Raw genomic sequence first — 26,059 nt, forward strand, 5'->3', positions numbered from 1 at the left:
GAATGAAAATCAGTGCTCCAAATCTTGATTAAACAAACATGTGCTACTTTCCTAGATAAATAAAATTTTGAAATAAAACAGGGTCCTTTTCACGTTTGTGTGTGTGGGGGGTTTGCTGGTCATGTTTCTCAAATTACCAGCTTTTTGTGTTAGCTGACAGATATAATTTTGCCCGAAATGATATTCATTTTTTTTTAAACAATGAGAACTGATATAATAATAAAACAATTCATTTGTTTATCCTGCAATTTCTCTTCTAGCATCGTCAATATCATACATTGTATAATCTGTTCAGCTGAGTTTGCTGAAGTGATATAGGGGGTTAGTTAGACTGGTGTTTGAGTGATTGACAGTTTAAGTTTGATAGCCCACAATGTTTATTGCTGCTCTCATGGAAAAATTGAGCTAACTTTGAAATTCCCATGGACAAGCTACTGCTAATTGTCTCGTCAAGTTCTGCACCTTATTGCTAATTGTCCTGATCTACCTGTATGAAACTCTGTGAGCTTATCCTGGCTGTGATGGTTAAATATACATAGGCTGACTAGGGTTCTGTGCCTGTATCCTGAATGATATGCTAAATATGGTTTGTAAGGTTTTTCCCCGGTCCCCGCACTCCGTGCATCCGCGGGTATTCATGCTTGTCGGTGAACTTTAAAAACACCCCCTTCTGCATCTCATTTCGCGAAGTTTTTAAGGGAAAAACACCCCTTTTTTAGCGATTTCGCGAATTATTTGCCCTTCGACAATACCCCTTTTTTCGCTAAAACACGAACAATATTTCTAACATACCCTTTTCTGACAGAAACACGTAGACTGCTCCATGAAAATACCCTTTTTTTCAATTTCGCAAACACGTGGTTTGAAAAAACACCCCTTTTTGTGTGTTTCATGAATCGCATTTCTTCATCTGAAAACACCCCCTATTTCGCAAAATTTTTGACGAGCATGAATACCCGCGGATGCACAGAGTGCGGGGACCGGGTTTTTTTCTTGGGTCAAGTTGGTTATCGATCAGAAACTTTCTGTAAAGTGCAGTGATTTGTTGTAATTGCACAAATATGTAAAACCTGTTGAATGAGCAAGCAACAACATCATTTCTGCTTGTGATGTCATCAACATGTATCATATTACTAGCACTAACTGAATAGTCCCAATTATTCTGAGATAAACGTTGATTAAGAAATTAGTAACAAAAATTTGAGACAAATTATTGCCTTTTTGTCTGCCATGGATATCCTATTTTTAGTGTTAATAAAGTACCAAGGGACTTTTTTGGGCACTTACATTGCACACAGCTGATGTTGTCATTTCTGGAGTCTATCTCAGTTGTGCAAGCTAGAATTGAAAAAACAAAACTGTACAAGAAAATAAAACACGGCAGGATGCTATAATAATTATATGTATGAAACTAAATTGTGCAAAGCTGTAATACAGTGCAGGCCAGCCAACTTCACTTATATAATAAGGGAGTGCCCCTATATTTAATAGTGACTGCTCCTAATTGTGTACTTTTCTCAAACTTTAAAATAGCTACAATCCCTATTTTTGAACATTTTATTGATGTTAAATAAGTCATACATGTAAGAACAGCAGAAGACATAAATGTAATAAATTTAAACCAAGAACCTTCCTTGGATCATGTGAAAAAGTATTTCAAATTCATGATCGGGGTAATCATGGATCATGAACTGTTTGACAGACAATGTGGAATTAATAAAGAGAAAAGCAATGACTACTATTGGATATACAATTTTAGAAATGGGTAGGCTGTATGTCTTGAGCTTACGAGGGAACCAGGAAATACTGCAGCACCTCAAACGATACCATCTAAAAAATTCCCAAGAAATGATTTATTAAACAAAATTTTAAAATATGAAATTTTAACAAATAATAAACATGTAACAACAAAAAACAATAACAACAACATTGTCTCAAAATCCATCTAGTTAAGACATATTAAAATAGCTGTAGTCACAGCCCTGTTGTATGAATTGTTTAGTTTATTATGTTTTGTATAGTATTGCCAACTCATTGGTCATATGAATGGTTTTTTTTCTTTGAACAAGTTCATTTGGATTTGCATAAAACGAACTATGTTAACAGCATATGAATGTTGTTTGTTGTATTTTTATCTGTGAACTGCACAGCAGTTCAGCTTTTAGTTGCGAGTGTGTTTGAATAAACCATTAATAATAATAATAATGTGTGTGATGATACAATTGTTATAAGTAAACCATCTTGTTTTATTTTCTTTGTTTCACCCGCTACAGAGTGCAGCTTCTTCAGAGCTATCAGATGGACCAATCACATTGGAGGAATATCTGGAGGTCAAGAAGCAGTTGGCAGCATCAGAGGCCAAAGTTCAACAGTTGCTAACCATGAACAAGAAGCTCAATCAAGATGTCCATATGTTACAATCTATGGTTAGTTTGTATTAGTGTGTTGTAAAATAATTCACTATTTTTATTTAATCTCTATATTCTAATCTGCCCATTAAAGTCAATTATATAGGTTATAGCAACCCATTAGTCCAGTGTTTTTCTCTTGTGACAGACACTGTATTTTTCAGTTATCTAGTGCTGCAATTTTAAGTTTGTGGCTGTGATACCTTCTTTTGGATTATATAAGTAAAATTATGCGTCATGGGAATGGTATCTCTGGTCAGTATACATGTTTGGCACTCATCAAGAGAAGGCCAATGACAGACACAAAAATAAACAGGTAGGGGAAATGGTGGTCAAAAGTTATTCATACTGCAAGATGAAACAGACCATCTTCAGCTTTGCAAAATAGTCCAATTAAGCAACTTATTTCCCAAGCAACACAGTAAGACCAGACCCCTGTTGTACAGGGAAGTCTATGGGTAAGCTTCTTTGTATGCTATATATAAACTGTTATTCTTCATCAGCATACCTTGACTATGTAGTACCTAAGCCATATATTGCCTGATTGACTGCTTAGATCATATGTTAGACAATAATACCATTTGCCCTGTAGTCAATTACTGATCATCTTTAAATAGATGCATCCTGGCAAAATCAACCCAAATGGGCATTTATGTGTCACTGATTACACAAGTTTTGTTTGCTTTGAACAGTAAAATGAGACAGACTTCCTGTACCTTGGTGTGTGTACAATCTTGGAATTTCTTCTAGTGAGCTATTCCTTTTGAAATCCACCCATTGAATAGGATTTTGGAATTCCAACCAAATTTAACAGTTTTCCAGATAAATTAGGTCTAACAATTTCATCCAAAACAGCAGAAAATGGGCGGAAGATAAATTGTGAATTCCAAGCAAATGGGCAAATTTGGTAAACATCCACCCGGATGTTGATATTTTTTTCAGATTTATCTGGATTTAACTCAAAGTGGTGAAAAATACCACCTGGAATGACCATGGATTAACCAAATTTTTGTACCAGAGCTGCATATTCATACAGAATGCCTGTTCCAATCTCTTTCATTGGCATTACCTGTGAAATCCTATAGGTTTCCATTTGTTTGATTTTGCAAGAATGCATCAGAAATGTGAACCTGTGTAGGCCATTGTGGGTAGGCTAAAGGTACTCCATGGGTACCCTAGGGAAACATGGAGTTGCAGACAAATTTAGGGAGCTTGATAACAGCAATCTGGCTGTGTAGTAAGATTGTGTGGAAAGAGTAAGTTTAGTAATTTTTTTGCCTGTCACTGTTAACCCCCTGGGCACTACCTGCCAATCTAACATTGCCTCTGATTGGTCAATTACATGATATCTTCACTTTAATTACCAATCAGAATGGAGCTTTGTAAATAATTCACCACAATTTTTTTGTGTTGTGAAATTATTCTAACAATGTTGCTGATTGGTCCAATTGATAATGAAAACTTCTTTTTGGCCAATCGGCAGGTAGTTCTCATGGGGTTAAGGCAGTATCGGGAGGAGCCCAAAGCAGATATATCCTGGCTTTATACTTCAGTTACTTCAATTCAAACAGCTTGATTGTGTACATGTACAAGAAACATGGAAGCTATTTCCTCTTCTCATTGATCTAAATATTTTTAGATCTCTTAATTTAGCCTACTTTTATAAAGTGGTATTTTTTTGCAAATCAATCGACAAAGCACAGGTTTTGATGTTTGACATGCTTACGCCTTTGAAGTTTCAGCTAGCTAAAATGTATGAAACAAAATACTTGTTATCTGATTTGCAAAGCTTTCAACTTTGTCACTGTGCAAGTGCAGCGACAAGTGGGACTACTTTTCAAGCAAATTACAGACACGTTTTTCTGTAGTAAGTTCAAAACTAATCGAGAATGTAGTGTAAATGTACTATGAAGAGTTACTTGAGCAAAGCCCAAGCCAGCACTTATTTTACGTTTGTACTATTCCCCATCTTAGTTTTGTTATACGTTATGATCTTACAAAGACATGAAGTGTTATGTATTAATTGCAATGTATTCGGTTAGTGCCAGAGACTGTAGACATTTTCCATATTGCATAATGCAGTCTTCCAGAGGGTGATCTCCCTGTGTTCTGTAATATGAAATCCAACATTCAAATACAGTAGCGAGAATGTCACCAGTGGAAAAAAAATTCTGGATACAGAAAAAAGAAGTCAATATCCCTACTTCATTATACAGACTTGAACTTAAATATCAACTGCTCATTGCCAGAAGTGGGTAAGTGCAATAGCTGCCATGTGTAGCTGCCATGTGATGATGAATACAATATACTGTGTGAAAATGTGACGTGTCATGTCAAAAGGAGACACTTTTGGGCAGGTAATCAATTTTGAGGTTTTTACATATCTTAAATATACAGATATTTTTCTCCACAACGCCATTTTCTCCAATGAAATCGGACATTCCTAAGCAAAGATATTGAGTTCGTAAGTTATGGTATTATAAAATTGGAAATAGAGATATCGGCCTTTACAAATATTATTGACAATGTTGAGAGTAGGAATTACCTTGAAAAATGTCTCAAAAAATACCAGATGCCAGTTATATTCCGGTCTGAAACTATCAGACAATATTTTGAACATTAATAACATCACAAATTCGCAACAAACTCAAATTGTGAAAAAATCACCCCCGGGCAGATTTTTGGCTATTTCTCCATTTACGATCCTGCCCAAAAGTGTCTCCTTTTGACATGACACGTCACAAATAACCAAATGTTCACAAGGCAGCTATTGTGCTTTCCTACTTCTGACACAGAGCAGTAGTCGATATGAGATAATTTCAGGAAACTCATAATTATATGGGATCCAAGTGTTGGAATCTGCTCCAGTATCAGCTTGCTAATGGAAGAAAAACTATACATCAGCTTTGTGGTTTATCAAAACATGCAATGGGCTATTCCAGATGTATTCCGCACCCCCCCCTATGGAAGACATTTAACAAAAATACAATTCCAGCTGGAATTGAGATGTGTCTAGAATTCCAGCAGTCATTTTTAGCAAAGATTCCGGCTGGAGGGTATGGAAGACATTGAGAGGAGGGGAGTGCCGGCTGCAAAAAAAAAAAAAAAAACAAGAGTGGGGATTGTTAAAGGCCATGATGTGCCTATGGAAGACATTCACATTTCTTAATATTCCGGCTGGAAAATGGTCAAAAATGCTCCAATTCCAGCAGAATCTTCACTTATGATCACCATCTCGATTAACCTATGAAAGACATTTACTTGAATTCTGGCTGGAAACAAAAAATGTTCTAATTCCAGCTGGAACCCTATGGAAGACATTTACATTTACGTGAATTCGCTGGCCATATTAGACATATTACCACAATTCGCAGTGTCTTCCATGGGTTTTTCCTGACATGTGAATTCCGGCTGTCAATTTAGCCCCGAATTCCGGAAGTGTCTTCCATAGGGGGGGTGCGGAATCATTAAATAGCTCTAGATTAACTTGGACAGTGCTGTAGATGTTTCACTTTTAGTTTTCATGAGTACTTTTGGCCAAAAGATCAGTAGATATGCAAAACACTTCATGTCTCTTTTTTTCTGCTTTTGAGTTGAATTCCCATTTTGTTTTATAACATCCTATCCCACAATACAACATTCTTTCACAGGTGGACAGTTTGAAGGAGGACAATTCCAAACTTCGCGCCGAGCAGCGACAAGCTGGTTTTGATCAACTCACAGAAGTCCTTACTGAACTTACAGGATCACTTGAACATGTACTGCCAAAAAGTTCAATCAAAACTTGTTTTACATTCTTCTTTATCTTTTTAATTCATCCATATGAAATTAGTGTAAAAATGTGTGAGATCTTCCAAAATTGTTGCCATTTCATTCTAGTACAAAAAAGTGGCTTAGAAAAGCATCTGACCTGGTTTGGATGAACAAAATTACCAAAGATGTACCAACATTTTTTGGACAAAGTCATTTGGGTACTTTCAAATGTGAATAAAATGTTATATCCATATTCACTATTGGATATTTTACATTAGGGTACATCAATATCTTTTTGGACAAAATCATTAGGGTACTTTCAAAAGTTGTAAAGTGAATAAAATGGTTATAACCATATTCACTCATTTGAATTCACACATTTCGACACTGAGCTTCCGCACATGAACAAAACACTGGGTTGCTTCTCTCTCTTGTTTGATATTTCAGCTTTCAAAATCTCTCAACAACTGAATGCTTTTTCATATGTTCCATTTCTCTGTTTTTTGTGCATATATCCACCAATTCACAGTGAATTGATGGTACATGAATATGCTTTTCATTCTTGACCTCAAATTTCATTTTATAAGTGTGATATGCTCTTTACAAATCATAGTTTTCAAAACGGTTTATCAAAGGATCTGTAAAAATGTGATTTTGTGCTTACGTGCTGTGTTTATCAACTGCTTATATTACAAATTTATGACTTTAAGAAAAACACATCATTTTCTTCCTGGCTTTTGCATACTGCATAATATTTGGCTATTCCAGTTGAAAGCCATACACACCCTATGCAAGACACGATCTTAATCTTCTACACAGGAGCATACATTTCAATTGGGGTTACCTGAATGGGTGATTCCATTTGAAATTCAACTCTCTGTGTGGGAGATTAAGGCCATTTCTATATATGGACTTCAGCTAGAGTAGCCCATTTCAATTTCAGTTTGCAGCTACTATCATATTTTGAAGAAGCAAAAACAAACTCAAGGATTTTTTGAATGAGCGATATACTTCTGTGAAATTTCAATTAATTGTGTCAATTTTAGATAACTTTCACATTTCCTTTTTCTTTTCTGTATTAATTTGAGCCATATGCTTCTGAGTTATAACAGATAATTTATCATTCTCAATTCACTATGGACCACAATGGCCTCATCCTAGTGGCATAGTTCAATAACCTCAATTAAACACTGGTAGTGCAAAATTTGACCTCAAGTTGCAGAGTATGAGTTTTTGTACCCAAATTTTCAAAGGTCATTCAATGAATGTACAAATGTATTGGGGTTAAAGAACTGTGCCCTGATAGGTGAGCATGTCGTGGATCCTAGTGATTGATATATTGCATTTGATAATGTTCTCTGTTGTTTCACAGTCCAATTGTGTATTCATCTTAAAGGAATTCATTCATCTGCTCATATTTGATTTTTACTACAAATGCATGCGAACTGCACTGTTTATATTTTCTTGCTTTTGATTTATACACAGCCCAAATCAAAATCACCATCATTGAATTGAATTAAAATATAATTGGCTGAAATCCCAGTTTGAAAAGTATGCCCAGTATTTTGATCATTTTTAGCAACAAAATGTGTGAACTAACTTAGGGATGAAATCAAAACTCGACCGGCGGTTCCTTCCGGTTCCGTTCGAGTTTTGATTGCATCCCTTAACCACCAGCCTCCTTTGTTTAACAATTAATGAAAACAGCTTGTTCATGGTGTGAGGTCTGCTTTTCCTCTATGCTTCTTATACACATGGCTTTGGTTATTGTAACAACACTTGTAAAATGGGCTGATACATATAGAATCCACACTCCCCCTGTGGAAGATTTTGGAAATATCCTCCACAGGGGGAATATGAATTTCAAATGGAATGAACACATTAAGCAGCTCCATTTGAATTTCATACACCCTTAGAGAAAGATTCAATCTGAATGTTCAATAGAGGGTGGGTGAATTTCAAATAGAATTGGTTAATGTGCTAATTCCTTTTAAAATTTGTACTACCCCTTTGAAGATATTTCCACAAAACCTTTTTGTCCTTTTGGGGTGTTTGGATGTTAAATGTATTAGCCCAATAGGGGTTTTTAACCATAGTTAATAAAGTCTTGTGAGTGGTATACTAACAAAGTTTATTTTTATGTGAATATGATTCACCAGTGAATACATGACTTTTAACCTGCAACTTTTTGTGTTTCAGCCTGTTGTTGTGTAGTACCTCATTGGGTTGCCCTTATTTGTTGTGCCCCCAAGCAGTCCTGTCTCAAACATGTTATGATATCATGCTCATGGACTGATAGAGTGAATTAATTTTCAGTGAAGGGTTGAATTAGGCTAAAAAAAGTTATGTCTCAAAGCCCACGCGCACGTTCGTTTTTCTTAGCGCTTACATATCAACTGAAATGGCAGATTCATTTTTTATTCCCTTATTTATTTGTTTTTTAATTTTCCCGTAAAATCATGAAATTCTGAGACAAATTTGGAAGAAAAGTTACTTGATTCAATACTCACATTGTTTAGGTATAAAACAATCGATATTTGTACTGCAATTGTGTAAATCAACCACAGTTTTATCCTGTGTACTTTTTAACACTCGAAAATGACATCTTAATTCCAAATTTAGTCTTTAAAAAATCTTTTAAATAGAATAAAAATCTTAAAAAAACACCTCATTCTGCATTTGTTTTTGAAACTGTCATGGGTTTTGAGACACAACAGTTTTCTTTTTAGCCTTATTAGGAACTGGTTTTTTTCCACACACACATATAGGGTCCATTATGATGAGACAATTTACTTTAGCTTCAAAGTTTTTCATCAACCAATTTCTGATTCAAAACATAATGACCATAACTTTATGTAGCATCTCTCTCAAAGCAAAAGCATTCTTGTTATAAATTATTTGGTTAACTGTACTCATTTAAATTCTGTTTGGCCCAACATCTTATTATTGCATCGTTTGCATATTGGTATTCCCTCTACAATGACTGCACTGTAGTTGCATAAAAGTAATGTGTGGAATATCCGCACACTTTGTCTGCTTGTGATTAGTTTAAATCTATTATTTTGTTTTAAAATAATGTGAAATATTTGGAATTGAAAACTATTCATCTTCTTTCCATGAGCATGGTAACCTAACATTACGAGTGACAACATTGGTCTTTGTGTGCATGGTAGGCCCCTGGTAGTACACTTTTAAAATCATAAGAATGTAGTTGTGTAGTTTAGTATTACAACATGCAGCCTATATAACAACAGTGAAAGCGTAGGTCAATATGTACAGGATGATTTTATATGGAATGACTATATAGGATTTGAAAATATGTGACTTCATTTATGCATGGATAATTAGGGATAGCTTTAAATTCCAACTGCCAGTTGACCACCGGTGCCCTGAACCAACAATTTCTGTTGTTCATCAGTTCTGTCAGGGCACCAGCGGTCACCTGGCACCTGGGTTCTGAAGCTATCCTTATCAAATTTAGGAAAATATTCATTAGGCATTTTTCCCCATATTATACTCATTACAATTTTGTAAGTAATGCTGTATACCTGAATTGTATAGTGATTATGGTCACATACAATTAGCAGCTCATTACAACAACACAGTTTTGGAATTGAATCATAGTTTTTGAAGTATTTAAAGTTACTTTGAGTGGTCTTGAATAACTAATTTTCCTTTATAGTTGAAAATGCAACTCCAGCTCATAGAAAAAGAATACTTTATAGTCCCTTGCCTATTAACCCCAAAACCTGAAAGTATGAGCATCCACACAATGTTTTTGGTGTTTTCTTTATCGCTTGAGACCTACTGATTCAGAATCTGTTGGCTGGCACCATAGCACCCTTCAGCTAAATGTTCACCTACCCAAGAGAATTCAGAAAAAGAATAGTTTATACTAACTCTAGCTGATGTCTGGTTGATGTGTTACTGTGGTAACGATTCAATAATCTCAATAGGATGAAATAGCAATTTATGGTGTTTGACTGACATGTCATCACTTGAATAAAAGAGTTCCAAAGTTCATGCATAATAATAAACAAATCTAATTTATTTAGTCTTGTATGACTTGCCATATATGACTTGTCACATCCCTTATATGTAATGTCCAATCTCTATGTGCCAATCGTCACATAATGCAAGTCTACTATTTTTGGCAGTAGTTGTTGATCATGCTGATAGAAAGCTTGTAAAGTTGTCACCAATGTCATGGCTGATTCTTTATTTAGTTATATCAAGCCAAACTTTTTGCTTGTCTGTAGTCAATCAAACAGGTACAGAATCAGACTTAATTAATGGGGTGAGAGATTTCTTTTAAAGTGCAAATTCATGAGTCGATGTGTAAAATTTGGGCTAATCTTTATATGCCAGTTATTGGTTCTACATCTGTACCTCAAGCTAGCTCTATTGATTGAGGACAATTTTACTTGGAGGGGGCCCGGGGAGGCTTTCAGAAATTTACTGACATGATTTCCAAAAATTCTTTTGCCTCTCGTTCACTCATCACTGCAAAATGAAAGACCATTTTACTTCAATTTTAAACATTGCACATCATATTCACATTTCTTTTTATGATTTTGTTTGTATGCTTAAATTATCACTTAGTTTGGTTTTTCCTGGTTTTCATGTATGTTTGGATGTTAGGTGTGCACTGATGCTTCATTTTAATAGCTTACTTGCACAAACTCCATTTTGATCATTCTATGAAGGTGCACTTTATCATATCTGTACCTTCAAAATACTTCATTTACAGAAGTTACAGATGTTCTATTCATTTAAGGTGGTACTACACCCTGATAAATTTTGTGACTAATTTTGCATTTTTCTCAAAAAATAACTACACACTGTTAACAAAAGTTATTTATATTATAGGGGCAAGGAATCCAATTACTTCGCTGAAATTTCAGTGATTCAAAGACAAGTGGTTCATTGTATATGTTAAGAAATGAGGTACATTCTAGCAGTAGCTCTTTTCATAAATAACATACCGCTTGTCTTGAGTCGCAGAAATTCCAGTGTAGTAACTGGATTCCTTGCCCCTATATATAACTTTTGTTACCAGTGGTGTGTTATTATTTTGTGAGAAAAATGCAAAAATAGTCACAAATTTATCAAGGGGGTGTAGTACCACCTTAACACTACATAATGTATGTAAGTAACTTTCAAGATTAGAGGCTCACTTAAGGTAATTGTGATGCAAAAATTTTGAAGTGTCTATTTTTTATGTCTCAAGTATTTTCCTCGCTAATAGCCCAATCTGATTGATCATACATGCACTTTTTCAATATTCATAATCTTCTTCATCTAAAACTGTGGTGGGAATCTATATCTGGGCCAAATTCTCATAACTGTATCGTAAGTTATGCCTTAGACGGTCTGTATCTCTCCGCTGCTGCCACCATAAGGCTGTGACCACGACCACCTAGAGAAATGCTGTTAGTTAAGACTGACATTATGCTCTTAAATCCATGTAAATCTGCGACAACTCAGCAGCTGTTTTATCCTCGAGTGGTCCTTGATGAAGGGTATACATTATAGTGCCACACATCGTAGCCAGGGGTAGCGCCAAGTTTTCAAACAAGGGGTCAAAAACATCGAATTTTTTGAAACTATGGATCCAAAACAATAAAAAAGGGTTCAAATGACCCTTTAGCAACCTCTAAATGGTAATTTTGTGCGCCAAAAGTAAAAAAGAATGCGCCCATGACCCCATGGCGCAAGTTATCGCTACCCCTGATCGTAGCAACAGGACCGCTTCAGTAGATTGAGGATGATACACCCCTATAAGGTATAACTTACGATATTACGCAGAGACTTTGGCCTATTTGAGTTTAACCATTTTACACTTTGTAGAGGAAATTTATTTTAAATTTTACTTGTTCTTTGTCATTGGCTCTAAGTAGTCTTTTTTCAATAATTATTATTATTTTTAAATTTAATCTTTATCATGCAAACAGGTTGATAAATTAAAAGAAGAGAACACAACACTCCGCACAGAACAGCGCCAAACCAGCGCACAGAAATCCCGCGACCTAGAGAGCTTCCAAACCACATCACAAACCAACAATAACAGACCAGGGGGACGAGGCACAGGGAGACCGATGTCTATGTTTGAACCTAGAGCAACGCAGAAACCCTTCCCAATACCTACTCCTAAGGAATTGATGGCCGGGCTGCCTGGTAGGCTGCCTACTATTAAAGATGACAAGGTAAGTCAGTGATATCTAGAACTCCTCACTTTACAAATCAACAATAATAGACCAGAGTGAGGTGCGGGGAGACTGATGTCTATGTCTTAACCTGGAGACACACAGGAACCCTTCCCAATATGCACTCCTAAGGAATTGATGGCCGGGCTACCTGATAGGCTGCCTACTATTAAAGGTGACAAGGTAAGTTGGTGATATCTAGAACTCCTCACATAAAAAACCAACAATAATAGACCAGGTGAGGTATGGGGAGACTGGTGTCTATGTTCGAACCTAGAGCTACGCAGAAACCCTTACCAATACCCACTCCTAAGGAAATTATTGATGGGTGTGTTGTCTAACTACCTACCCAGTGATTTGTTTTGTTGCCATGTCAGAAACTTGTCGCAAACAACTCTCAAGAAATTCATATCAAAGCTGCATGTCAAGATGATAAAGGTTGATGAAAATCAAGGAATTTGAAAGGAGGAATGTGAATTGCTAGAAATTTGCTCTGTTTGGTCATCATGGGTGGAAACCAAATAGGTTACACTTATACTTATAGTAGGGAGGGACTGGGAGGTAGAAGTCACAGTCTGATAATAAAGTCTTGTGAGAGACACAGTTGGTTGGATATGCTATGTACATTGCAATCAACACTTGGTTGCAAATTACTTCAGATGTTAATATTTATTTATATGTTTGTTTGTTTGTTACTTATTTTTTCATGCAGGCAACTGATAATTCCGAGCAGAGTGAGAGACCACCTAGCCAAGCTGAGAGTGATTATGATAATACAGTACAAGGCCAATCACAAGAAGGGTAAGAAAATTTGAGCATTTAAGCACAAGTTCAGTAGTTACATCGGTGGGTATAGTGATGGCCACAGTATCGAAGAATACACTTAGAGAATGTATGCACAGCATTCATTCTGTTGCTTAGGGTTGTTCCACCTGTTGCACTTGCCCACTTCTCACGTCTGTCAAAGGGGATACCCTCATGAAATCCCTATTGCTTTGTACAAGGCCTTTCAGTTCCAACACAGAAAATACCAATTTACCTTTTCTTTGGTAATTATTTGAAGTTGATTTCTCTGATAAAAAATCAAACTTTTGGAATTGTTTCATGAAGAGGTGTTTATTTTATGGCATGCTATGTGATTTCCCCATTGAGTGCAATGGTAAGCGTCCCCTTTGTATCAGAGGGCATGAGATGGAACAGCCTAATCCCGGCTAAAACAACCAATGGGAAGAAGCGGGCTTAATGCACCTCACAAGGGCGGTTTCAGTTTTGTCAGCATGCTTGGGTACTGAACTTGAGGTAAACCAAAGTTTTGTGTTAGCAATTGTTGTACATTCTGACTAAATTTGGATGCATTTTGGACAAATGTTTTATGTGATGTGATGATTCTTTTGTAAATGGGAAGCACTAATAAATAAAACAGGGCTGGAAAAGATTGCAATTTGCTAAAAGAAACATGCAAATCTTTGAAAATCAGTTTCATGACCAATTCCCAAAAGTTGTACCATATTTCAATTGCTCAAAGATATGTGTATTATGAATATTTATTTCGCAATCAATGCAATAAAGTTGATAAAATTCAAATGTTTGTTTGTTTTCTTATAAAGGTTTACAAATATGTTTTTATTGATAAATGATCAATCATACAACCACATTTATTCTTCCCATAACAGCTCCAACCAGACAGAGGGGGCAGCAGCTTCCGGTACACCCCCAGACACACCAGCAGCTGACGGGGCATCAGGAGGGTCTGATAGCGAGACTACGCCAGAGAAGAGGCCTAGTCAAGAAGATGTAGTGGGTGCTACAGAGAAAGTCACCAAGAGGATTCAAACCTTATTGCTAGCAGCTCAGGAATGCAAACTAGACAAGTAAGATGAAAGAATATTGATTTATGAATGTAATATCTGACATGATCAATTGAATAGGCTGTACAGCCCAAAAAAAGGGGTGATGTTGGAAAAAGCTTAGGGTACTAGCTGAATTGAAGCAGCTAATCCTTCTGAGCATTTTGACACCTTTAAAAAAAAAATCGGTTGAAAAAATGAGACAGTGCGGGCCAAAAAACTACGCACAAGGGGGATTTCTTGGGACCCCCCCTGTTTTTCACTATTTTGACAATTATGGGCATTTTCTTTGCTGTTTGTTGGATTCTAATGACTATTTACATGATTTTGGGTCCCCTGGATATATTTATGCAATTTTTACACAAATCGTATGTTTTGATGCAAGTTTAAGAGCTAATTTAAGATGTGATGGCGCTGTTCAACATAATAGCCGTTACGTATCCCACCTACTAAAATTTTAGAATTTTTTATTATCAAATCAAAGTTACTGATAAATAACAGCATCTGTCCAAATTTGAACTCTCAACCTTATTTCACTTGTGCGTGGTAACCATTTGAAAATGTGTAGAGACGCTTCCATTGACTTACATGTGATACAAAGTTTGTTGACCCCTGTATATTGCTATGGGCAGGTTACCCCTGTATTAAAAATTAGCGCCACGGTCACACCAAATGTGACAAATGACTGAAAATTTCAGAATATTGATGATTAATGATTATCTCTAGTATGATTTACTTAAAAATAAAAAATGGCTGCGAAAGGGGTCACTAAAGGGTAAAGCGCCCTCACAGCGTAATTTTGCCCAAAACCGTTAATTTTAAGGACACGTAAAAGTTTCATTTGACACAAAGTGCATAAATGACCTTCCTGGACCTAAAACTATGTAAGTAAATACCAAAAATGCATTACATAATCCTTAATGTGGTCAAACTCCCTTAACACTGGAAAATAAAGGTCAAATCCGCCCCCCCTTGTGTGTCGTTATTTGGCGGCACTGTCTCAATTTTGGCCGATTTCAATAAAATTGGTGTCAAATTACTCAGACCAACAAGCTGCATCAAATAAGCTGGTACCCTAAGCTGTTTGCAACTACACCCTTATACAGCCTATGACTAAAAAAAATGAATGTTATGAAAGTTATTGCCAAAAATATGCTCAAATTTTTTTCTTTTTTTTTTTTCTTTTTTTTTTGTTGCCTATAACTTGGAAAGAAGAAGATCAATATTCATCATCTGGTTTGCATCAAAATTTAACATTTATGTCCACCAAGTGTCACTTAAATGTGAACCAAATTGACATTTGATTCGCAGAAATTTATTACTTGTTCATTTTGAAGCATTTTATCAGGTGAAACTGATATTGTTAAAAATATGCTAAATATTTCAATTTGCTAAAAAAAGTTTTGAAAATGATCTTTGAGCATTTACTTATATTCCATTAATGTTTAAAAGATGTATGTTTATTTCAAGATCAAAATCAAAAAATCAAAGTAATGCATTGTGGGATACGATGTTGCTGGTGCAGGCAGTAGGCTTTTTTTGTCAACCCAGACAGTTTGACTGAACTGATAATGACACCAGTGATTACTAAATGAGATAATAATTTATATGTATTTCTTTTTCATTTGACAGATTTGACCCATGTTCTAGTAATATCCTTTCTGCAGTCAAAGAAATGGCTACCCTATTTCCTGAGGTAAGACATACTAGCATTATTGTCACTTATGATAGTTTATTATATTGAAATTGACATTCTTGGCTCAAAATAAAGAATCAATTGGTGCTTTAGCTGTAGTAAAGAGCCTCTGTACTATCCACAAGCAATTAATTGTCTCCTGGCCTTTGGCGCTACAAGCCTCTTCTTGACTCATTGGTGCTATGTGCCGTTGCACGCGCTAACAAGCTTGCTGTTTGGACATTGTGATCTGGGGGAACTGATCAAGTTCTAATGGTGCTTGTATGTCATATTGATGCAGTCCTAGTGAAACTTGAGCTATCTTCTTGAATTTTCCTGGACAATATAAATCAACTCCAAGTTGTTAGGACTTTTAAAAACAAAAATTTGCTGCTGATCCAATCAATCAAATAGAGGTTACATTAATTAAATATCATGTGAATACCACAGCAATAGATCATTCCCATAATTAGCACTTTTCTGCCATTGATGCGGTGAAGGTTGGTATCATGTGATATCACATATTATATTCCTACTGAAATCCATACATATTGTGAACCCTTTTTTGAACTGAACATTATAAGGATTTACAGGATTTTGGGTGTTTATTTGAACTGTAAATCAAGACACTTGTTTATGCTTTAATGTTTATTTACCATTCCTACAGAAACCAAGATCGGAAAGAGTTAGACAGCCGCTTAGAACACTAGTGTCCAGTGCCAGCAGGTTGCAAGTCATCTGTAGGAATGCGGTGCCCTCTGACCCTAAAGTGACCCCTGACCATCAACTCCTGACCCAGCAAATCATATCGTGTGCCTATGAAATAGCAAAGGCTGCAAAGGAACTTGTTACGTGCTATCAATAATGCAACGCTATTGTGTCTTATCTTTGATCGAAGTGTGATCAACAATGACAGATGAAAAGTGTTTGGTTTTTCAACAATGCACATCAAAGTATTTATAATGGGTGCACTATGAATGGAATACACATAGTTCTGGATTTGCAAACTAGTGCTGTTGTCGCAAACTAGTGCTGTTGTCTATATGATTTAATTTTTTCATGTCAACATATGCTGACATAAACACATTGGTTCACATTAGTCACAAAATTAAAGATATCCATAATTAATATCTAGCGTATATAGTTTGCATGCATTATCTAGTCCATGCATACAAAACTATCCAACTCATTCCATCGAGCGATACTCAGCAGTCAAATTGGTCAGAATCTGTGCAGTACTGAAGCCAAAGATGTATTTGCACTTCTTAGTTAACCTGACTTTTTCATTTCTGTCGACATCCCCAAATTTATATCAATATGTCAGAATATCTGTTATATCAACATAATGTTAATGTAATGCATGTCAACAACATCACTAGTGCAAATTGCAAATATTGTACAACAATGAATACAAATGTTTTGCATCTCGCCTATTTATTGTTGGTAAAACCACATCGTCGTTATTGTTGATTATCACAATTTTGTTTTTAACAAATCTGAAATTCTTTCAGCCCATTTCTGGGAAAATCCAATCATGGCTTTCTTGAATTATAGCCTTATTCCACACATGAAATCAGAAAATGTTGTATAAATATTAAAAAATAATCTCCTAAAAGGAGTTTAACTGTCAAAACATACCACAAGACTTGGAGAAGATTATAATCTACTGGTGTCCAATAGGGTCTGTAAGTAAATGAGCCCAATTAATGTAATCCAGTTCAGAACATAAAAAGTAAAAGGTACAATATCCCACCAAACACGAAATACCTTACATGGTTTTAAAACATTTTTTCAAGATGTTACTGGGATGTAAGTTTCCAGGCATTTGGCCGATTTCAGGCATTTTGCTTGGATGTTCTACTGCACCAAAATACAGGGAAATACACTTTTCAGGCAATGTTGAAGCAGTTTCAGGCATTTATGTCAGTGTCTGTTTTCATCACTGTATTATGAAAATTTAATAACTTTAAATCTCAAGATTATTAAAAGATAAAGAAATGTTTCAAGACATTCTGTATAATAAAAATGTTAAAATATTTTTTTCCAAAAGTGTAAAATCATTTATTTACAATGTTTTGTGGGAACTTTTTTTGATAATTTGTTGTAACATTACGTTGTTTGCAGGGACAGATTTAAGCAGTGCCCCGGTGGCCCGGGGCCAGTGGATTTTGCGTCGGGCCAGTAAACTTCCAACAATGCTGGCCGGCCAGACTACTAGATTTTTGAGCCTGATATAACACTTACGAGACAAGATATCAGTGATGGTCATATTTACACAGTTTTCTGCTCTGCCTGTCACTTGAAATTTATATCTTTATTCAATGATTTTTTTTGTATAATATTTTAATAATATACAAAAAAATGTATATTCTTATTCTTGCGTTGCTAGCAAGTTGGAAATATACGGCCGCTTTTTACGATGGTAGTAGGCCTATGTACTACTTAGCTCTTCTATGCGCTACATAATTATATCTGATGATGATAGCGATACTGCAAATACCGCCTAGTTTGAAACTTTTGGAACTAAAAAAGGCAGGACTACTGACTGAACTTGTGTTAGTGACTACACTCTCTACATTGAGTACATTCAGTACAAAACAAATTAAAATGTTAAGGTTTGCTTGACTTTAAGGGCTCGGATAGTGATGTTTCCACATATTTTTTGTGAGAGCACATCAGATATATCGAATTGCATTTTGAAAACGAGGAATATCAAATAATTTTGATTTTTTGATATTTGCAATATGATACACAGCGCTCGAAATAAGGCGCGTCCTTGCGTCAAATACCCGTGAAAGTAGCTGCGGACCTGCAAATTTCCTACGGTATGAGACCGCATGACACGTAAAACGAGAACCAAGCAAATAGCAGAAAATACTACATTTGTTGTTCCACTGGAAAATTTGGTTCACATAATCGTCCAGCTCCCTGCACTTTCATTTTAGTTCCCCATCAAGTTTTCAACCCGGGTTTTTAATATTCTATATTAATATATTCTAATGATCGCCGTAGCCAATTCTCTCTCTTGAAATTTCAAAGGCAAGGGTCCGGGTCGGACCCTTGAAAATTGACGAGGACCCTTGACATTTCAAAGGCAAGGGTCCAGAGGACGCTTGGATTTTTATTCTTATTTCGAGGCCTGATGATACACATGCATTGTATGATGACAAATGATTAAAAATTGATATAGATTTTTCCCCAAAAGCACCGACAAAAAAATTGGGTTTTTTGCAGTAGAACATATTGAAAAAGCTGGGCCAGTAAATTTATTGCAGGGCCACTAGATTTGCCATTTCACTGGCCCGGAGGGCCAGTAGAAAACTGAAACCTAAGTCTGTCCCTGGTTGTTTGGCGGGAAAAACGTCCCATGTGTCATTGGCCCCTGAACATGTTTAAAGCAAAACCTCTTATGTAACCTCTTTGCAGGTTCGTTTTAAACACGTTCAAGGGCCACAAGTACATAGGAGGGTTTTCCTGCCCCTGCCAGGGAGGGGGTAACATTAGTGTGCCCTTTTGAAAAGGTTACGAAAGTGTTTTGTTTGCTGGGATGATAACAGGGGCATAGCAAGAGTCTCAGGGCCCATGGACAAAGTGCAGTGTTGGGCCTTTTCAACATCTCCTTTATCAGCCCAATCCCTAACCCATATTGTTCTCGGGTCCCCTGGACCATTGGTGCCCCTGGACTTCGTCCACCCTGTCCACCTGCTTGCTATGCCCCTGGATTATAAGGTTGTCAGTGGACTCAATAAGCTCCTCATATTTGAAGTGTTTCATCGTGATAATCAACTGAACCCTATATGATTATCAATCAAATGAACTTGATATTCATATTCACTGTATATTTATGTATGTGTACCAGTCTTGATTGTGAATTTAATATGTATCCAAAATATGTTAATGTATGTTTTTTGTTTGTTTGTGTATTTTATATAACAAATCTTGTATTTTTACATTTATAATAAACATGTAGGGTTCTGTATTGTAAGTGAGGTTTAGATGGCATGTGTTATTTTTGATGCAAGGGAAAAGTGAATGAAATTAAACACTCTAAAGATGGTTACTTTTGTGTACAAATCTGTATAATAGTGATTTTAATTTTGCTACTGTAGGCCTACTGCTTAGGGTTGTCAATATAGACTGAGTGTTTGTATGTAACTTGCATAGTCTACCAAAGTAATGATATTAATTTGTTGGGGTAATTAGTGAACAAGACCAAGTTGTTTTCAAAATTGTGACATATAGCCACAATAGTTAATCATTTAAAAAAAGTAACATCTTGAGTCTCTTCTTGTAAGAAATTTGGTTAATTAATTGTGTTAATGAGACCAAACATGAGTCAATCAGAAACAAGTTCATAGATGCCACATGTACAATGTAATCACTCAACAAGGGCTGAAACTAGTGAAATATCTTGAAATAGTATGTAAATTTTGGGGTGCAAAGTCCCAAATGGGTGAAAAATAAGTGAAAGTGCAGAAATTGAGACTCTAAAAAGCCTGAAATCAGCTGAGGTAAAAACTTGTAAAGTCTCTTGAAAGATATTAGGTTAATAACCTGTTTTAATGATACCAAATCATTGAGAAACAAGTTTCGAGATAAACTTCACATAATGTATGCCATCTTGACCTCTGATACTATATCTTGTGTGCTTACTAAGAAACGTTTTCAAAATCTCCCAGGGATGTAACATTATGTACCACCAAATAATCCAGCTATCAAACTATGAACATGGTGTTTGCTTGGGCAGTCTGATTTTTCACATCAAATTTTGTTTACAAAATGAGTGTAGTGAGTGATAAAAAGTGTTTTGAAGAGTTGCCAAGTTTTGAAAGTTGTTGCAGAAAATATGGACATTGTGATGCAGACGTGTAAGAAAGTTGGACTGCACAACTTTGTTGGAATCAGTTACGCACCTGTAATCTTCATGCATAAATTTCAGCTCATTTAATGTATTATACTGTACATTTCTGTTACATAGATTATATATAAAGCCAATTTATTTTATGATTTTCACGTCAGTTATCAGGATAGCTGCTGGAGTTTGATTTGATCTATTAAGTAGTTATACGTGAAGTCATGGTTATGTATTAACTGATCCTTCATCTGAATATATTTTATTCCTTCTGCAAGACTCAAGTTAGGAATGTGACAGGTTTTATGTAGCATTTCAGCATAATCTGCATTCAATGCTGTATGTTAACATTGAACTAAATACCACCAGTGGGTGATTTTGATGTGGTGTAGGTACCAGTATGCAGCAAATAAATCTAAATTTATACTCCAATGACTTGTGATCCGCGAACACAGATACAGCACAGATATTGGAACACAATATCTGTGTCCACAGTAACAAAAAACAACCAATCTGATCTGTTGCTAGCAACTGAAGTATATTATAGAGGATTAAGTGCCCACATATCATATCGTTATGAATTCGGCAGAGTGACGAATCGAGAATTTTGAGCAAATTGAGTTTTTGTATGCTTATGATTATGTTTCAGGTTATCTTTTATTTCCACCAAAAATTAATGGTAAATCTTACTCACCGACCTAGTTATTGAAATTTTGATTTGGACGAATCGCGCATAAGTGCGATAAATGAATTCGGCAGAGAGACGAATCGTATACTTAACTGTACAAATCATGTTGATCTATAGTATTGTATAGCGGAAACCCGAATTTTCTATATTACATGTCTTATACTAATATATTTGATATCAAGGTATAGCTATAGGTATCTTCTATCCAGTGATACCAAAATAAGTACAAACATTCCCCACATGATATTGTTGTGGTTTAATAATGTTAGTGCGTGCCCGTGAAATTGGAAAATCCCGGAAAATTGTACGGAAAATATAGGCCAATATTGTTATTTTTGCTTTAAAATCCTCGAGTTTTTGCTAATTATTACGGGAATGACTATTTATAATTTATATAGCAAGTTAAGTCTACATAGCCTTAGGACAACCAGTAATTTCTACACAAAAACCCCAAATCAAGAATGCGTGCTATGGTTTACACGTAGTTGAATGCGTATTCGACCTCTCTCTCATGAGTGGTAGAGACATTTTGGATACAGCATAAAGCCGAATAGCTGTTAAAACGCGTTTTGAGGGATATATCGATTATTTCAGAACATGCAAGTATTGCCAATAATTCGTGTACATTCACTTCTATAATATACATTTCAAATAAGTGCTCACGAATGCTCTGATTTTTTAAAAGGACCAATGGAATAGTGCCAAGATTTTCAAACGTCGTTTACTCAGAACAGCAATTTTGCGTATTCGGCACTCTGCCGTGTTCATAACGATATCAAAAGACATTAACCAAGATGGATCACAACTGATTTTCGCTACCTGTATCTGTTTCAAAACATAAGTTCTTTCTGTCTGATAAGTTTGTACTGTTACTACAAAGTTGAGCATACTTTATGCCTTTGACATTCTTGAAACAAGAGTATTGTAAATAAAGACTCATTGTATATGCCTAACAAGAAAGGAATGCATGCTGCTTGTCTGTCCAAATTACTCACAAACGGAACAGTCTCACTACTAAACTAAACCCATTAAAACGATGATAATACTAGTAATATGTACATTGTAGTTCAATTATGCATTGGTATTTTTGTGTATATTTTGTATGAAGCCTTTGCAATAACATAAACTTATAGAATAACGACAAATGCACAATGAGGTCCTTTGTAAGAAAGTTTTAATGTAAGATCCACCTGTGTTGTGACAGTAACTGTTCATACAATGGATAATTTTATTCCCCTGCAATGGGCTACTCCAGTTGAATTCCATACACCCCCTATGGAAGACATGACCTTAACCTTCCACACACATAGTGTGAATTTCAACTCGGGTTACCTGAATGGGTGACTCCATCTGCAGTATACTCCCCCAGCGTTGGAGATTCAGGTCAGGTCTTCTACATGTTTAGGGGGTGTATGGATTTCAGCTGGAATATCCCTATATAGGCTACATGTAAACTACAGTTTGATAGGAAATTATATATATACTATCTATGGTACAACTGATTCACAGCCTATGTCTATAACAAAGTAAGGAACCAACTCCAGGAGGCAAAAAACAGTTTTCTGATCCAAATATATATAATTATTAAAAGGTCTCATTTGTGTGAAACTGTTTAAAATTGTCTTTAAATATCAATATGTACTCATTGTAGTTTTGTTAGGTTTGCAGACTTGGGTATGTTAACCCCCTGGGCACTACTGGTCATCTAACAGCATTTCTGATTGGTTGATAACTTGAAATGCTCATTTCAATTGCCAATTATGACAAGGCTTTAAACTATTTATGGTCAAACTTGCATTTACAGATGATCTTATTAATACCTTCCTTGATTGGTTCAAAATTGGACATAATATTTATTTTGGCCAATCTGCAGGTAGTTCTCATGGGGTTAACCATGCTGTATAAAATGTTTTATTGAAAGGGCCTTCCAGTTCAGAAACTGACAAAGAACATGTTTTTTTTTACTACTGTGATTGTCTGTAGCATTTCTCAGCAGACATAAGGCCAAAAAAAAAAGGTTCGTCTCAAAGCTTCAGCATGCGTTTGTAAAATCACGATTTGACAAAAAACAAATCTGGAAATTTTTTATTTCAAAAAAAAAATTTTTAAAGTTTTTCAGAAAAAATCGGTGAAAATCAGACTTTTTCTCAAAATACTAAAAAAAAAAAAAAAAAAAAATCGCATTTAGCATTTGTTTTTAAAATTCTCGTGAGCTTTGAGACAAACCTTTTTTTTTTTTTGGCCTAATATTATGTGCACTTCGATTTTGGGAGGTGCTGTTTTTATACTTCTCATTTAAACACTGTTTAATAAATCCTAATAAACAGTCTATGCAAGTTTAACTTTTCTTTCTTCATAGCTGTCATTATATTTTTAAATTGATAAAATACTTTCATGTTTACTTGTGCAATTATATTTGTTTGTACCAACTCACCGTTCAGAATCAATGAAAATATGACATAGTGTTATGCTGAAAGAATAATGGCTTTTTGGAGTAATTCATACTTCTGAAACAATTTCCAGGGGTCAATTCACTCAACTTTACGAAGCTTTGTAAGTCTTTAAATCATTATTTTGTAACTTACGACACGTAGTAAGTCCCATTTCACTAAGCTTACGGTACCCTTCGTAAGTAAGAGGTATTTACTACAGTGACCCTTCGTAAAGTTATGTTTAGTATTGGGTATTCATAACTTTACGAACGGTTACTTGAGTTTCGAAGGGTTAAGTGAAATGGACCCCTGTTATTTCAAGCAACCATGTACACCAAGTAAAGGATTTCCAAAACTAAGAAGCTTTTTGATCTAAAGGTGTGCAATCTTCAGTGGCAATGTCTCTGCTCAAACAGATTGAAATGTTACGAGGATAAAACTCTCCGATTGAATTCCATAAAAATTCAATAATAAGCATATGTGCCTATTAACGAGTTGCTCAGACAAAAACAAAATTCTTAGGGTAGTTATTTCTTTTAATTTACTTGTATCTATAACACAGATATTTATAAATTAAAAGAAAACATGTACCCTAAAATATGTTTTTGTCCGAGCAATGCATATGCTTATCAACTTTTTACGGTATGTGTACAATTTTGTTGTTCAGGTCCATTCGTTTTTTGGAACGTGTAGGTGTTGGACCCTGTGAAAGCATTGGGCTATTCCATTTAAAATCCACACTACCCCTGTGGAAGATTTAGCTATACCCCTGCGGAAGATTTAGCTAGTCTGCTGCAGAGGGAGTATCAATTTTGAATGGAATAGACAATTGGGTAACTTTCATTTGTAATACTCCAGTTGTGGAAGATATAGGTAAAGCCATAATCAAGGGGAGTATGGGTTTCAAAATGATTACCTCAGAGCAATTACATTTTGAAAAACATACTCCCCCTGTGGAAGATATTTCCAAACTCTTCCACAGGGGTAGTGTGGATTTCAACTGGAATAGTCCACTTAGAATGTTTTTGAAATAAGGTAAAGGACTTTTCCCCTACAAGTATTCCACAACCGGCAACAAGGTGTCAATGGTGCACAGCACCATCGGATAGAAAATGTTTTCAAGCTTTCGTCAGGTGTGACGCCAATTTCAAGAAGTTGAGAGTAACATCTTACAGACGCTTGACAACCATTTCAATCTGACGGCGCACCTGGTGAAACCTTGTTGCTTGTTTGAATCGGACTCTGGAAATAGTCCTAACCCTACCAGTGCAGGGGCTACAAATGGGTACTGCACAAAGCAAGTATCCCACATGATGCGATTGCATAATCATCTAAACACACATTTAGGCACAAAACGTTGGCCAGCCAAGGTACACAATCGTGGCTTGCTATCCCGTTCCTTTGCTTCGCACCCAAGGGGTCCATGGTTCAAAACCGGACCCAAGAAAACAACTTTTCTCTTCATCTTCCCTCTTCGCCAAAAAGCTTCCAGTAAGGGGTTAGTGGGATTCAAATTTGAAAATCATGTCTTAATTTGTGCCATCAGACAAGAGATTACTGATGGGTAATACAAAATAGCAGAAAGCCCTGAATTTGTTTTGTTTTGGGAGCTACATGCAGTTCTTGCTGATGGTGGACTGCTCTACTCTCCCAAATGGCTTCCCTATTAAACTATGCAGTGTTAAACCATCTCTTTGTTGAAAATTATCTTCACTAATCGCAAACTGATGGAAGTCCACAAAGATGTATGTAACATAGTACTGGAGTTGTAAAACTGATTTCCTTTATACTGCATCCATCTTGAAGTATGATTGAATTTATTCCTTCATTCCACAACAGTTTACATTGTAATATGCAACACTGCTTTGCGTATGCATGGTGAAAGAGCAACATCTGTCTGCCAGTGTACACTGGAAAGTTGTATGCAGGAATAATGTACTTCAGATTGGATGAAGTATAGCAAAATTATCTGTAGATTTGTGTGTATACTGTATCCATACTACAAGTGCTCAATCAATCAATGGGATGAGTGTACAGTCTTCAATCAATCCAAGACTGCATGTATGCCATGCATTACATTACATTTCATATATGTGACAAATAACATGAAGTAATAAATGACAAATACAATTGTATTTCTTGTCTCAATGTGTTTCTTTAATGTAATTTCCACTTTATAATTGCACAGAATGACATTT

At 35.7% G+C, this 26,059-nt stretch overlaps 1 protein-coding gene across 1 annotated transcript in view; it reads left to right on the forward strand.

The window, feature by feature from the left end:
• The window catches only part of LOC140164317 (ARF GTPase-activating protein GIT2-like), a 73,007-nt gene extending 55,158 nt beyond the window's left edge, over positions 1-17,849 (forward strand). The window contains 6 exon segments of the mRNA XM_072187592.1: positions 2,274-2,426; positions 12,116-12,367; positions 13,080-13,168; positions 14,041-14,238; positions 15,847-15,910; positions 16,557-17,849. Coding sequence (XP_072043693.1) covers positions 2,274-2,426; positions 12,116-12,367; positions 13,080-13,168; positions 14,041-14,238; positions 15,847-15,910; positions 16,557-16,754 — 954 coding nt within the window. The 3' untranslated portion in view covers positions 16,755-17,849.
• The last annotated feature ends 8,210 nt before the right edge of the window (positions 17,850-26,059 follow it).

This window comes from Amphiura filiformis, chromosome 11, assembly GCF_039555335.1.
Source record: "Amphiura filiformis chromosome 11, Afil_fr2py, whole genome shotgun sequence".
NCBI lineage: Eukaryota > Metazoa > Echinodermata > Ophiuroidea > Amphilepidida > Amphiuridae > Amphiura > Amphiura filiformis.